Source organism: Astatotilapia calliptera, chromosome 13, assembly GCF_900246225.1.
Source record: "Astatotilapia calliptera chromosome 13, fAstCal1.2, whole genome shotgun sequence".
In the NCBI taxonomy this organism is placed as follows: Eukaryota; Metazoa; Chordata; class Actinopteri; order Cichliformes; family Cichlidae; genus Astatotilapia; species Astatotilapia calliptera.
In genome coordinates this window covers 29566918-29582483 of record NC_039314.1, presented here as the reverse complement: position 1 = coordinate 29582483, position 15566 = coordinate 29566918, and the positions used below count along the sequence as shown (strand labels likewise).

The 15566-nt window shown below is 45.4% G+C and overlaps 1 protein-coding gene across 3 annotated transcripts; it reads left to right on the top strand.

The window, feature by feature from the left end:
- The first annotated feature begins 41 nt into the window (after nucleotides 1-41).
- Nucleotides 42-9398, top strand: LOC113035174 (clathrin heavy chain linker domain-containing protein 1). Of its 3 annotated transcripts, none has more exons than XM_026190514.1 (11): nucleotides 42-407; nucleotides 720-907; nucleotides 1102-1190; nucleotides 2653-2851; nucleotides 4057-4172; nucleotides 5741-5837; nucleotides 5926-6032; nucleotides 6305-6476; nucleotides 6542-6744; nucleotides 8020-8202; nucleotides 9025-9398. In XM_026190514.1, the coding sequence occupies exons 1-11, from the start codon at nucleotides 213-215 to the stop codon at nucleotides 9219-9221; spliced, it is 1746 nt and encodes a 581-aa protein (XP_026046299.1). In that variant the 5' UTR covers nucleotides 42-212; the 3' UTR covers nucleotides 9222-9398. The 3 variants fall into 3 exon arrangements, with proteins under 3 accessions (XP_026046299.1, XP_026046300.1, XP_026046301.1); XM_026190515.1 differs by having other exon boundaries at nucleotides 43-380; XM_026190516.1 differs by lacking the exon at nucleotides 8020-8202 and having other exon boundaries at nucleotides 43-407.
- Nucleotides 9399-15566: the final 6168 nt, after the last annotated feature.

The following is a 15566-nucleotide window of genomic DNA, read 5'->3' as shown; positions in this document are numbered from 1 at the left end:
GTGCTAATGTCGATTTTCTTTACACTTTAATGATCATTTGGATGATTATTTAAAGAAAAAGTCGACTCATCTACTAAAAACAACATTTCCCAGGTGCACTTTCGCGGTAACCACGGCGACGCGAGGATTCCCTTGAAATTGTGGGAAGAAGGGAAACTAAACGGAAAGTTAGCCTAAAAATATCATCGTAAAGAACAACGTCCGATGCACAAATGTCCCGCAGTTCACGTTTCACAGCCGACATCCTGACGACTGACAGCGACCGGAGCTTCATCCGGTCTTTAAACGAGTTCATGGAGCACGAGAAGAAGTGCCTGCAATGTCCCGGGGAGGGTCCCGACGAGCTCCGATACACCGTCCACCGCTCCGTATTCAGCAAGGTGTTACAGTTAAAAAAAAAAAACCCGGTAAAACTTAAAAGGAAAACTGGACAGGTTTACTTCTTCAAAAATGCAACTTTACGAGGAAAGCAGAAAATCTGAAAAACTCTGTAAAAGGAGAAGACCCTGGTACTCGTATAAACCCCCACTGCCGTTTTTAAGGGAAAACCCGGGGTGACAGATTTACCTGATAATAAAACATGCAAACTGAATTTGCAAAAAATGTAAAGTTATTAGAAAAAACTCGACAATTTACAAAAGAGAAAAAAACAAATTAATGAGAAAAATTAAACCAAAAAAGAAAATGAACTTTTCCTGTGTCCTTCTCGGTTCTGTCAGGTGATTGGACGAGCAACAGCCTATAAAAGGCTTCTGTTGGCCGTAAAGTCGGAGTATGACAGCACCATCAGGGAGCTGCAGAGGAGGGAGGAGGAAGCCAGGGCGGCACGGCTAACCATGGCAGCCTCCGAGTCACGCCGGAAATCACTGCTTACCTGTGAGCGCCAAGCCGCCCACCTGAGGGAGCGGTGAGTGACGGCTGTCTGTGTAAATAAGACTCACTGTATGTAGACTACATTAACTTTCCTCCAGGGATTTATGTGTAAATAAAAGTCACCATTGTCAGAGATGAAGGTGAGAAAAACACTGTCTGAAAAAAACAACAATTATTAGTCGATATTTTTCCATTTCCTTTGTTTTGATGCTTTTTGTCTCTTTGCAGGATCTCCACCCTTCAGAGGGAAACAGCAGAACTTCAGGAGGAGCTCGAGAGAGAGAAAACTTCTAAAGAGCAGAGCACATGGATGCCCGGTACACCCTCAGATAGATGAGTTAACGCAGGGTCCTCAAAGCCTGTGAGGGGAAAATACAAGGCAGACATGTTAGCATGTCACATCTCCACAGACACAAATACGAAGGACATGATTAAAGTGAAGCAAAAATACACAACTGCAACAAAATGTTAAAAGAATATAAAATACTAGAACAAAATGATAAAAACCTTCAAATAAAAAAAGATTCAAATGAATAAATATAATAATAGCTGAGCTTTAGTGTCCTGGAAGTAAAATATGAAGTTAATTGATGTGTATTATGTTACAGAGTGAAGGAATATTATGGATTAGCAGTACAGACGTTTTGCTGTTGTCTCGGCTTTTTGGTCATTGTTTACATATGAGGGGTGTGGACATGGACATGCTGTCACCTTTAACTGAGGTTATTGGATAATTGAAGTTTCTGCAAACTCTGCTGTCAGGCTCTCCACCTGTGTTGTAACAGAACGAGGCTGCCAGGATACTTCCAGTGAGGTCCAGCTGAGAGCTGATGAAGACGTGGACCTTTAGAGACCAAACAGACTTTTACCTTACAACGGTTCAGTTGGTGAAAGCTTTTCTTCACTGATCTGATTAAAGTCAAAGTCAAAGAACTTTACACAAAAACTCAAATGCTCAGCTACATTTCAAAGATGTGGGTTGAACATGTAGTTCGGGTATTTGTAGAGCTCGGTGGTTCAGGTAAAGTTTTCTCATTCAGGATTTCATCCACACAGTCAAAGAGTTCCTGATATGCGTGGCAGGTGGCTAGAACCCACTACTATAACACTGACACTGTTCCTGAAAGACGGAGCTGCTAACCTGTTTAATGAAAACGGGAAAGGACCTGTAATGGATCCTTGGGGGATACCACATGTAACCCTCTCAGGCTCAAATTAAACGTTTTGTTGCTAATGCACAACCAAGTCCTGCAGTGGTGCTTCTGAGTAAAAAAACCTCATAAAATATGCATGTGGGGTAATCAGGTTGTTAGTTTTTAACTGTTGCAAATCGGCAACGCCTGCTTGGAGCTGGGATGAAGAGCAGTTCCCTGTTTCAGGAGCGGTTCACAGTGTTTATAATGTGATCGTTCACAGTGGTTTGTCCTGTCTCAGTAAGCTCAAAGTGCAGCGTACACAACATATTAGCTGGGCCTTAATCGTACATGCTGAATGAGCTCAGGCCCAGCGGCAGTGTTTCTGGATCCATGTGTGGATGCAGAGATGATCTGTGTTCGATGCCAGGGGTTTTCAGATGTGTGCCTCAGCCCGTGCAGTGGTTTCCACCTCAGGATCAGATCTGCTTTTAAAGCAGTGCTGCCCGAGGGTCTCAGCACCTCCAAAAACACAACACACCCCTCTGTGGTAGTGTTTGTAGATCTCACAGATCTGTCATTCATAGCTGCTAAATATTCTGTCAGGTCCTCCAGGGTTGATCTCCACACTGGTGTTGTCTCGCAGGTTTGACAGTGGCTGAGTCTGAGGATCCCAAGGCTCTGGACGGGTACCTGAAGGACATGGAGGCGCAGAGAGACGCTCTGCTGGACAGAAAGAGTCACTGTGTTCCTCTGGAGGTCAAAACTAAGTTGGACGCCGAGCTGCAGGCCGCCAAATGCCGCAGAGACGAGCTGAGTGCCGAGAACAACCACCTGACAGTCCTGTAAGAGCAGAAACTCACAGGAAGTCATACAGTTCTGTACATATGCAGGTCATCAGTAAGACTTCATGCTGGACGAGTGCAGAATATTTTAGAATTTTTACTTAAAGGATTAAGGACCCTTCACCTGAAGTCAGTAACACAACGATGTAGTCATGCAGTAAAGCTCCTCCTTCACCAGATGCCTAAAAGGAAAAAAAACATCATCTCAGTTTGATAAAAAGGTGCCTTTTATTTTGAAAGGTTGGGGAATCTCTTCCTCCTGAGCACCTCTGCAGACTCCTGCAGGAGCAGATGAGGAAATATGTTTGACACCAACAGGAAACAGATTATTGAAAATAATGAAAGCAGGAAACAAAGCTTTTAGACAGAAAGTCAGCATGCAATCAGATTTAATAAAAACAAACCTGACTTTGGGCTCCGGCTCTGTTTTAATGCTGATCTCACAGAACAACATCCTGAACATCGTCTGCACCAAAGAACAGTTTGACAGAAGCAAAGTATCCAGAGTCAGAACGAGTCCTTACAAACTGAACACAACCTGGAGAAAGAACGACCTCAGAATCAGACCAGAGGGAGTCGGGGTCAGAGGTCAGCCTGATAACCAATGAACCCTTGCATATGTTCTAACATCCTTCCCACAGGCTGATATCAGCCTTTAAAGTTTACCCAGAATGCACTTTTGTAACTTTGCTCCAGTGAATTCTGAGAATCAGATCCAACATCAGGTACGAGCGCCACGTGTCGCAGTTTATTCAGACTGGATCTCATCACACTGACGCTCACAGAAACAAACGCATCCGAATTATAAGCAGTCAGACGAGGAGCGGAAATATTAGGTAACAAAAGTTGCAGGGAAGTAAAAGAGAGATGATCAGAGCATCTTAATATTTAAGGTGAACCAACCAAAACTGACAAAACGAGCGACCTGATGTGAACCTGCAGATTATAAATGACACGAGGATGAATCTCATTCTCATGAACTGTATCTGCACAGTATTTCAGTACTCCACTGTTTCCACATGCAAAACCTGCGTCTGACCCCTGATGATGCTCCTAACAGCTGATACAGAGCACCACAAAGTTAAAGGTGATGTGTCTGCTGCCCCCAAGTGGACCAAAGCAGTCACTGCAGGTTTGAGTTTACCAAGTGTGGTTTGGATTTGAGGCTCAGCCGCTGAAGACCACGATCACCTCTCTGTCTCTAGATACAAACGTCTGAGGAGCGTGTGGGACTGTCTGAGCAGCTGGGAGGAGGAGGGTCAGCCGGCGCCTCTGGGGGAACTCGTGGGTTCCACTCTGGAGAACATCAGGGAGGCAGACGGTGAGACGCTGCTGCAGTCAGCAGAGTTTTGGGTTCAGTGTCAGTGGTCACTGCGTACCTCCAGAACGAATGCGGTAAAACATCAATTAATGATTTCTCTGTGCTGCTTCACGTCACCACACACTTCCACAATGGTGAGATATTTAGCTCAATATTAAAAAAAGATATAGATTTTTATTAAAACATATTTTACGTCTTTTCTTACTTGTATAATTGTTTTTTCCAGTTTATTTTAAGTAGATCCTAAAAATGTTGAATTTTTTGCTGAGGAACATAGTTTTATATTTTCTAATTAGGGTTTATTTTCCTGGTAAAGACAACGTTCCTCTGTCACCTCTAAGGGTTTACATATCAGGACATGTGTTGGGTTTAAGTCAACCCTGCTGGTAAACAGAACCTGTTACTGAAAGCAACCACACAGACACTAGTGGACTTTTCACGTGCAAGGGGAGCGTTGGAGAGCAGTGTTGTCACTCGCCTGTCCAAGCAACTCCAACTGATTCCCTCGCTACAGCCCTTTTTATTGTCAGCTAGCAATCATTCATGAATATGCAATTACAAGTGTGTGTGTGTGTGTGTGTGTGTGTGTGTCTGTCCAGCTATACTATACATAGACATTCGACCTTTCAGTGAACTTAAACTGTGTGTATGAGGCATGCAAGTAAAGCAGAAAAGCAGAAATAAGCGTTTTGCTAAACTATAAAAACAGGAACTTGTAATAAGTCATATCTCGGACGAACATTTAAAGGTGTGAAGTCTTGGACTTTAAAAGAAACAGAACATGTTGCTTTCCAAATGTGTAACACATCTCTGGACTAAGCTGCACTCTGAATAAAGAAAGCACATTTTGTCAGCACAGACACAGATAAAGGAAATGTTAGAAGATAAATCCTCTGACTGTCTGGCTTTTTCTTCATAACGGTAGCCATATATGGACACATAAAGGCAATGATCTATATATTTTAGCACAAATGACAATATAAGAAATATCAATTCCAACAACGTGTAAAGATCAAAATCATCAGGTCTTAAAATTTGATGAATGCAGCCTCAGAAGAACAAAATCATGTGACATATGACATCACGTCAGTATGTATTTGACAGAAACTAAAGCAAACCGACTCCGCCCCCTGATCCAGCAGCTTGTAGCTCCTCCTCCAGAAGCAATCCAGTGATGGTTTCTATGTGACATCATCAGTCTCATCACTGTGAAGCAGTTTTCGCTCTTCTCTACAGCGTCGCTTCAGCTCCATGCAGACGTGCTGTTGCAGACTTGCAGCTGTGCTCAGATCTTTGTCCTGCTGATGTGTTCGCACGCCTGAGCGATGCAGACCTGCAAACTGCCAAAACATCTACTTTTACAGAGGCGTGTCACTCGCTGACGGTCAGGCAGCACCTGAGCCGCTCCCCTGTGGAAGCAGATAATGACACGCTGTCACATGCTATTGTTCATCTGAGGCTGCGTTTAAATTATTTTAAGACGTTGAGAGGACCAGGTGACTTTTACCTGTCCTGACACATGAGTGTGGACAGACTGTGACTGTAAAGATGGCGTTTCTGTCCTGCAGGGACGGACGAGGACATCTGCAGCATCAAGCAGCTGTTTGAGGACCAGGAGCCGGCCGGAGCTGATGCATCTGAACTTGTGTCAGATTACCTGGACAGGTGCTGCTTCCACAAAAACCTTCTGATGAGTTTTTGTGTGTGTGTGTGTGTGACGAGTGCCCGTCTCCTGCTTCTCCTTTGTCCTCAGGTTTCTCGAGCTGTTTGAGTTGGCTCAGTACGAGGACGCCGCTCTAATCGCCGCCAGAGCTCCTCGAGGAGTCCTGAGGAACATCGACACCATGGAGATGTTCAAAGGTGGGAACAGCACCTGCACAGTTATCAGGGCTCTGATTATGTTGATTTCAAGCAAAGATGAAATTAGTCTGACCCAAAGCACTGAAACAATCCCAGAGACCCTGTGAGTGCAGCTGAGGTGGGAAGTCATCGTCTTATAAACCTGTCAGGTAAATAGGTTGGTCTACGGACACCCACCCACTGCTGGAGCTTCTGGTGGACGTTAGAGGAACTGCAGCTGGTGGTGCTTCATGAAGGTACTGCTGTGTGTGACGACCTCTGTCTTATTTCAGGTGTGGAGGTCCTCCCGGGCTCGCTCTCCCCATCGTTTCTCTTCTTCTGGGCGCTGCTGTTCACTGCTGGAGCCGATGGCGAGCTGTCGGCTCCGCTCTCCCTCCAGGGCGTCTCCTGTGCCCTCCAGAGCGGCGCCCTGCAGCTCGTCAGCTACGCCGTCACCCATAAGAAGTCAGTTTCATGTCAGTTTCATCACTTTCCCTGCTTCTCCTTCTTTACACTCTCTCTGCTCTCAGGCTGACCTTCACTGAGGAGCTGGGCGACATCCTGACTGAGCATGCTCAGGAGAACCCCGGCGTGGCTGACCTGTGTCTGACGTTGGCCACTATTATCTATGAGGCCTGCAGGCTGCACAGGAAGGCCGCACTGAGCATGTGCAGGAGAGGGCTGATCCACAGTGCTGCCGAGTTCCTGAAGCACTGCGAGGACCTCACAGCAGGTCTGTGTGTGTGGAAGTGTCTCTGTGAGGACCAGTTTTGGTGTTAAACCAGTGTAGTGAGGACATTTCTGCTCCAGGCTAACGTTAGCGTCTCGTCTTGGGTCATTTTTATTAATAAGATGAAAGATCTGTGGGGGAGGAGAGGGTGACACAGAGTGCGAGAGCTCGTCTCTGTCATTGTCTCCAGGGCTGGGCCAAAGAGACCCTTGGTCGCGGGTCATAGGCTGCATCTATGACCTCCGTCATAGACCCATTACACGCCCACACCCTAGGACAGCTCCCCTGGAGGGGGATTTCATGGCTGGCTTTGGGGACCCCGAGTCCAGCTGACGAGTGCCTGATATACCGACAGCAGTGTGTCTGCATCCAGAGAGCACACTGACTGTGCAGCATATTTGTACACCCTTAAAATAGATGCAGTGAGGCGATCTATCTCACTGGGCAAAGAAATGCAGGAGGAAGCTGATCGCCCTTCGGTTAGGGTGAAGGTGATGAAGCACTGAAGGCTCCACAGCCGGGGGTTCGGGCAGCCCCAGCTCACCCATCCCTTGCACCTCGAGCTTAGAGCAGCGCTTGGTTGGATGCTTGCTTGTAAAGGGCTTGACCAACAGCAGGTCATTACTGTCATGCAGAAGCTGCTTTGGTGAGCAGGCTGGTGGGAGCCTCCTGCCATCAAACAGGTGCTGGGCAGGGAAGGTGGAGTCATCCTCCTCCTCATCCATGTCCTAAAGGTCGAGGAGGTGGGAGTTGGCATCAGCCTCCCTTCCTTACTTAAGTAACAAAGTACCAGCTCTGCAGGAAGCTGTTTGTACACAAAGCTAACTGAGCCTTGTGTTATATTAGTGTAATAAAATAATATTAGAAGATGGAAAAAAAAGAACTTTATTTCAGTCTATTTTGAGTCTAACAAATGTACTCAAATCAGTTAGGTAAATGTGACGTTAAGTACAGTAACAGTAACTAAGTATTTGTACTCGGTGACTTCCCACCTCTGTCCGAACACACACAGAAAGTGTGAAAAGGTGGAAGGAGCAACGTCACAAAATAATTATGGTTTGATCATAATAAACTGTAAAGCATCAGAGAGCTTCAGTCTCACTGAGCACGTGCAGTTCGAGGGTTTCTGCATTAGTCCTACATGTAAGGCAGCTTCAGCTCTCATCCACACCGAGCCCCACCGGCTGTGTTCACGGCGCCCTGAGAGTTATAACTCTCTCTCTCTCTCTCTCTCTCTCTCTCTCTCTCTCTCTCTCTCTCTCTCTCTCTCTCTCTCAGAGGACAGCATGTGGGTCCTGTGTCGCTCGCCCAGCCTCTCTCTCCTCCAGCTGCTGACGGAGCCTCTGCAGGACAGTGCTGCCATCTTGTCTGTGGGCGGGGCTTGTGCCGCTCTGCTGGCGGACCCTCAGCGGCGGCCCGTAGCGCTGCAGCTCCTGGACAGCTTCGTGAGCCGAGGGCGAGGTGGGTGGAGCAGACGGCGTCGGGTCACTTCCTTATAGAAGTGTTGCAACGAAGTCATCCACGAGTGTTAGATTCACACGTGAGCGGTGACACACGTGCTAAAACTGGGACATCTGGACTCTGGACTCGTCTCTACTACAGAACAGTTCTAACAAGTAAAGACAGCAGCCTGTGAAACATTAAAGTGTTATTGCACGTTACCTCCTGTATTATATGTTTATTCAAAATGTACGCAGGCTGTATGATCACTGCAGAGGATAATCCACAGTGACGCACACAGATGCTGTTCCCTCTGCAGCTGTGCAGGCTAACGCAGTGTCTATAATCTCCTGGTAGAGGAACGATGAGCTGTTCTGTTTATTTATAAAAAGAAAAGTCAGGAATCCAGAGACAGACCAGAGCTGATCTGTGCTTTCAGGCGATTCGTCCACATGTCACTGGGTGAGATGCTGTGCCCACACAGCCCCACACATCACCCAAAGCTGCCCACTGTTGTGGCTCGGATGGTCATTATTTCAGATGTGTAAACTCATCATATGTGGCTTTTGTTTCTGAGGGGGGGGCGTGGCCTCATGCCACCTACTACAGGTAACACAGTGACTGCCCCAAACTGAGAACTGTTTGGGTTTTTGCATTTTATTTTAAAGTTGAGAAAGAAAGATGAGGAATGGTTTTACTGAGTCCCCTGACAGATAAATAGTTGCTGTTAAAAACAGCCAATGAAATAAGACTTGTTAGCAGTCTGTTTGGATAAAAGCACCTGTGACGTGATGCTTGGACAGAAGATTCTGGGACACATACATGTGCTGCTGGTCTTCTCAGGGGCTTTAGAGGAAGTGATCGTGGGGGATGTCGGCTCTTCGGTGGACGTGTGGACCCACGTGGTGTCTCTGTGCTCCGAGCTGGAGCGGGACGACCTGAGCCGGGCCATCCTGTCCGTCCTGCTGAGTCAGAGCGGGACCAGAATTGTGACCCCGGACCCGGAGGGAGCCCGGCTCATGGAGCACGTTTACCTGTGAAGACTGGACTTGAAGGCAGATTTTCTCCTTCTCATGAAACAACAGACAGGTTCTGGTAGTTTAGACTTTAACTCCATGTTAGCACCTTGTGTCCAATCAGGATGGCTTTCACTAAAATGTCTAATCTGGCACAAAGATATAACTGCACAATAAACAAAACAAAACGTCTGAAGTCTGCAAAGAGTCGTCTGACTTTTTTTTGGTTGTTTTTGGTCTGAATCTTGTTATTCACGTATTTATTCACCCTTAGGATCACACCTGAGCTCCTCTCTGCAGTCTCTGAGCTTCAGCTGAAAACACTCAGGTGTGAAGCATAAAACAGTAACAGGAGATTCTGAAACTATAAGAAACAACCGCAGTCACACCTGCACCTGCTGAAAGGTATCAAAGAGTGCAGCAGCGAGCTTTGGGACGACCTCGCCTCTCTGAAGGCGCCGGCTGTGCTTTATGCTGCTCATGGAAGTCTCCACGTGTCTTCATTCTTTGCTTCTGATTTGTTTTGTGATATTAGAACAATATATATTTAAAATCATGCACAAAGTGATGGATAGATTGGAATAGAATAGAAAAAAAGAGAATTCAACTTTATTATCATTGCACATGTCACAAGTACAAGGCAACGAAATGCAGTTTCCATCCATCCAGAAGTGTTTTAGCCACAATATAGATAGAATAGATGCATATTCTGTAATATAGGTATGTTATAATGTGAACGGTATGAAGGTATGTTATGAATATACTATAACTATAAGTATGTACAGGCTATGAAAGGTTATACATATGGTTAAAAATATGAAAACTATACAGATTGTAGATGTACAATTGTGAGTATTATTAAACAGTTGTAAAAACTATAATTATTGTATTCAATTGAATTTTATTTATATAGCGCCAAATCACAACAACAGTCACCTCAAGTCGCTTTATATCGTACAGTAGACCCTACAATAATACAGAGGAAACCCCAGCAATCATATGACCCCCTATGAGCAAGCACTTTGGCGACAGTGAGAAGGAAAAACTCCCTTTTAACAGGAAGAAACCTCCAGCAGAACCAGGCTCAGGGAGGGGCGGGGCCATCTGCTGTGATTGGTTGGGGTGAGAGAAGGAAGACAGGATAAAGACATGCTGTGGAAGAGAGACAGAGATTAATAACAAGTGTTATTCAATGCAGAGAGGTCTGTTAATACATAGTGAGCGAGAAAGGTGACTGGAAAGGAAAAATGCAATGCATCATGGGAATCCCCAGCAGCCTATGTCCATTGCAGCATAACTAAGGGAGGATTCAGGGTCACCTGGTCCAGCCCTAACTATATGCTTTAGCAAAAAGGAAAGTTTGAAGCCTGATCTTAAAAGTAGAGATAGTGTCTGTCTCCTGAATCCAAACTGGAAGCTGGTTCCACAGAAGAGGGGCCTGAAAACTGAAGGCTCTGCCTCCCATTCTACTTTTAAGTAAAGGTTTAGCTACAGCCAGCTTGAAGGCCTGTGGTACATAGCTGATTATTAGAGATAAGTTGATCATATTTAAGATTGAAGCATTAATTAATGGCAGGACTTCTTTGAGCAGTTTTGTAGGAATGGGGTCTAAAAGACACGTTGATGGTTTGGAGGAAGTAATTATTGAAGTTATTTTCTTCAATCAGTGATGAATAGTAAGATGTTCTGGCTTTGCGGAGGGCTTTCTTATAAAGCAGCAAACTATTTCTCCAGGCTAAATGATGATCCTCTAAATTTGTGACACGCCATTTCCTCTCCAGATTACGAGTCATCTGCTTTAGGCTACGTGTTTGAGAATTATACCACGGAGTCAGGTACTTCTGATTAGAGACCTTAGTTTTCACAGGAGCTACAGTATCCAGAGTCGTACGTAGTGAGGAGGTGAAATTATTAACAAGATGATCGACCTCTGTTGGGGTAGCGTTCAGATAGCTGCTCTGCTCTGTGTTGGTACAGGGCATTGAAGATGATAACAGTGGGTGGATTATATTCTTAAACTTAGTTACAGCGCTTTCAGAAAGACATCTACTGTGATAAAGTCTACTCTCCACCGCTGTGTAATCAATTATTGTAAATATAAATGTTATCAGGAAATGATCAGACAGGAGAGGGTTTTCAGGAAACACTGTTAAATGTTCAGTTTCTATGCCATATGTTAAAACAAGATCTAGAGTGTGATTAAAGTGGTGGGTGGGTTCTTTTACATTTTGAGAGAAACCAGTTGAGTCTAATAACAGATTAAATGCCATGTTGAGGCTGTCATTTTTAGCATCTACATGGATGTTGAAATCACCCACAATAATTATTTTATCTGAGCTCAGAACTAAATTAGATATAAAGTCTGAGAAATCAGACAGAAACTCTGTGTAAGGCCCAGGTGGACGATAGATGATAACAAGTAAGACTGGTTTCTGAGTTTACAGCTGGGGTGGACGAGGCTAAGCATCAGGCTTTCAAATGAATTAAAAGTCTGTCTTGGTCTTTCATTAATTAATAGGCTGGTGTGAAAAATTGCTGCCACACCTCCCCCTCGGCCTGTGCTTCGAGGTTTCTGGTAGTTAGAATGACTCGGGGGTGTTGATTCATTTAAACTAACATAATCATCCTGCTGCAACCAGGTTTCTGTAAGGCAGAGTAAATCAATTTGTTGATCAATTATTAAGTCATGTACTAACAGAGACTTGGAGGAGAGAGACCTAATATTTAATAATCCACATTTCACTGTTTTACTCTTTGGTTCAGATGTGGATACTGTATTGTTCTTTCTTTGTGATTTTTTATGTTTAAGTTGTTTGTTGCTGGTTTTAGTTTGTTTTTTGTCTTTTTGGAAGCTGACACAGTCTCTATGGAGATGGTTTGGGGGGGTAGCAGGAGGAGAGAAGCTGCAGAGAGGCGTGTAAGACTGCAGCTCTGCTTCCTGGTCCCAACTCTGGATACTCATATTTTGGGGGGTTTAATAAATTTGTCCATATTTCTAGAAATGAGAGCTGCTCCATCCAAAGTGGGATGGATGCCGTCTCTCCTAACAAGACCAGGTTTCCTCCAGAAGGTTTGCCAATTATCTATGAAGCCCACATCGTTTCTGGGACACCACTCAGACAGCCAGCAATTTAAGGAGAACATGCGGCTAAACATGTCGCTCCTGGTCTGATTGGGGAGGGGACCAGAGAAAACTACAGAGTCCCACATTGTTTTGGCAAAGTTACACACGATTCAATATTGATTTTAGTGACCTCCGATTGGCGTAACCGGGTATCATTACTGCCGACGTGAATTATGATCTTACTGAATTTACGTTTACCCTTAGCCAGCAGTTTTAAATTTCCTTCAATGTCGCCTGTTCTGGCCCCTGGAAGACAATTGACTATGGTTGCCGGTGTCTCTAGCTTCACATGTCTGAGAACAGAATCACCAATTACCAGAGTTTGACCCCCGGCGGGTGTGTCGCCGAGTGGGGAAGAACGGTTAGACACATGAACGGGTTGCTGGTGTACCTGGGGCTTCTGTTTAGGACTATGCTTCCTCCTCACCGTCACCCAGCCGCCCTCTTTCCCCAGCTGCTTGGGGTCTGCCGGGGAACAGCTAGCGGGGCCTATGCTATCTTCGGCTGCACCAGCTACAGGGGCCTGGCTAGCTACGGGTGAATGAAGGGTGCGAAGCCGAGTCTCCAATTCAGTAATCCTGGCCTCCAGAGCTGCAAATATGCTACATTTGTTACAGATATCATTACTGCTAAAGGAGGCCGAGGAGTAACTAAACATCTGACACAATGAGCAAGAAAGTGCAGGAGGGACAGGTGAAGTAGCCATGGTGCTAACAAGTCGGCTACGAGCTAAGCTGAGCTAGCGAAACCATAAAGACACAGGGAATGAATACTTTGGCTATATGTTAGGGAGTGAGGATGTCATCCAGGGAAGGACAGATTTTGTTTTGAAGTTGTTTTGCTTTGCATGTTTGCTGTGTTTTAAATGTGGAGTGTTTTTATTTATTTTTTGTAGTGCGTGTTTTGGTTATATCTGTTAATTTGTCCTGAAGAGACTCTGCCCTTCCCTGTTTACTAATTTGATACACCTGAGAGGTGACAGCAGGTGGTGATTTGAAGAGAGGGCTCGGAGACGCAGGAGCCCACCGTTGGTGCGGGTTGGTCGACCAGTACGTGGCGAGGACATACAACGGCGGGTGCGTGGAGAGGCAGTGAGAGCTGTGCTGCTGCTGGAATAGCTTGAGGTCAGAGGAGGCCTTCCGGTCCGAGGCGGAGCAGTTCCCATATGTGGTGGGGCGTGGTCTGCGGTGCCGTGCAGGGAGGGCGGACACACCTGCATGGCATCCTTAATCACACCCGCCAAGTTAAAAACACGGGGGGACTCAGGGGTTGTGGTGTGTTGTGTTGTGATCTAAATAAAATGGCTCAAAACACTGATCCCTGGACCCACCATATCTCATTCACGCCACACCGTACCAGACTGTTGTACAGTTGGTCAGGATGCTCTCGATGGTGCAGCGATAGAAGTTCACCAGGATGTCTGAGGACAGGTGGTTCTTCCTCAGAGTCCTCAGGAAGAAGAGGCGCTGGTGAGCCTTCTTGACCAGCTTGGAGCAGTTGGTCGTCCAGATGAGATCCTCGGAGATGTGGACTCCCAGGAACTTGAAGCTGCTCACACGCTCCACAGCCGTCCCCTTAATGTGGATGGGTGGATGTGGGTCAGCATTCCTCCTGTAGTCCACGATGAGCTCCTTGGTCTTCTCGGTGTTGAGCAGCAGGTTGTTTGTGTCGCACCACTCAGCCAGACGATCCACCTCCTCCCTGTAGGCGGCCTCATCGTTGTCACTGATGAGGCCAATCACCGTGGTGTCATCTGCAAACTTAAAGATGGTGTTGGAACCATCGGCAGGTCTGCAGTCGTGGGTGAAGAGGGAGTAGAGGAAAGGGCTCATCACACAGTCTTGTAGTACACCGATGTTCACTGTGATTGTAGATGAGCAGTGGTTATCCAGCCGGACATGTTGGGGCTGATTGGTCAGGAAGTCCAGTAACCATTTGCAGATGAGGGAACTGATGCCCAGGTCTGTCAGTTTCCTGATGAGTTGTGAGGGGTGGATTGTATTGAATGCTGAACTGAAGTCTATAAACAGCATTCTGGCGTAGGTGTGTATTTATATGTTTATGTGCACCTGCTCAGTAACAACGTTGTGTGTTATTTAAAGTTGTTGCATCCATGAGAACTCTGGTGCAGATTTAAATGTCCAACAAAATGAGCACCAGCTGGAAGGGACCAGCACAATGTACAACGAACCTTCTCCAAGAAGAAGTGCGACTGAAGGTGAAAAAAGCCAAAGGAAAAGTTCACGTTTGACTCAAAGTGGGAGGAGACGAGGAGCACAAGCAGATCATGAGCCTCGTGCTCAGCATGTTCAGCACATCTCTGCTAAACTGCCAAAAGAAAAACATGAAGAACCCAAAGCATGGTGACGCCGTTTTACTTCTTAAAGCACAATTATTACTAAATCAGTAAAAATAGTAATGATAACAAAATAAAAAATAAGCATTTTGCTGAGTCTGTGTGTGATATTGTTGCTGCTTAGACAGAACTGGAACATCAGGATTATTTATTAAGGCTTTGAAACTAGCGACTGTGTTTACTAAGCTCAGAGATCACAAACATCTTTCTGCATTCAGAGGAGTCGCCCCCTGCTGGACAGTCATTAGAAATAATGCAAATTATAGGCACCCCTGCATCCTCTCACCTGTGCTGTAAGGATTTAACCAGACCAAAGCAGACTGAGGCAAAGAGTGAAAGAAGAATTTTCTGTGGCATGATTGTCTTAAAATATGTTGTATTTACCAAGACTAAGAACAGTAGGATGTGTGTACGATTTAATGATTGTGTTTGCATTTTGTTTGGTGTCCGTTATTTCCAGAACATGATTTATGAATGAGGATGTGTGAGATGACTTCTCAGGATGAGGACGAATCTACTTCTGTGTGTGTTCACGGACGGCCAGCATTGTTTTCTACAATGATGCCTTTGCCATATGTTGGTTGTGCCATAGATAAGTACAGAAACAGTTATCCAACAATATAATAAAGTGTTGTTTTATTTTTTTAAATGAAGTATACTGGTTTTAGGCTGAAGCCTTCTCACTCTGACCGCAGAGTCAGGACCAGGTGTGAAGGACTTTTTGTACAAGGCGCTGCTGATAAGATGCATGTGAGTGAAACTGAAGTTTAAAGGAGCGACCAATGAGAGCAAAGATAACTTTCATCGACTTATAATAGCCTGGTAAAGATATCAAGGTGTTACTAAGGCAACTGAGTTTACCATCAGCCGTAAAGTGTCAGTCAAGTTA

What these genes read in the sequence shown, in the direction of transcription:
- LOC113035174 (XM_026190514.1), top strand. Translation starts at nt 213, where the DNA reads ATGTCCCGCAGTTCACGTTTCACAGCCGACATCCTGACGACTGACAGC. An exon ending in AGTTAAAAAAAAAAAACCCG is followed by an intron (nt 408 to 719) that starts GTAAAACTTAAA and finishes CGGTTCTGTCAG; the next exon opens with GTGATTGGACGAGCAACAGC. An exon ending in CTTCGTGAGCCGAGGGCGAG is followed by an intron (nt 8,203 to 9,024) that starts GTGGGTGGAGCA and finishes TGGTCTTCTCAG; the next exon opens with GGGCTTTAGAGGAAGTGATC.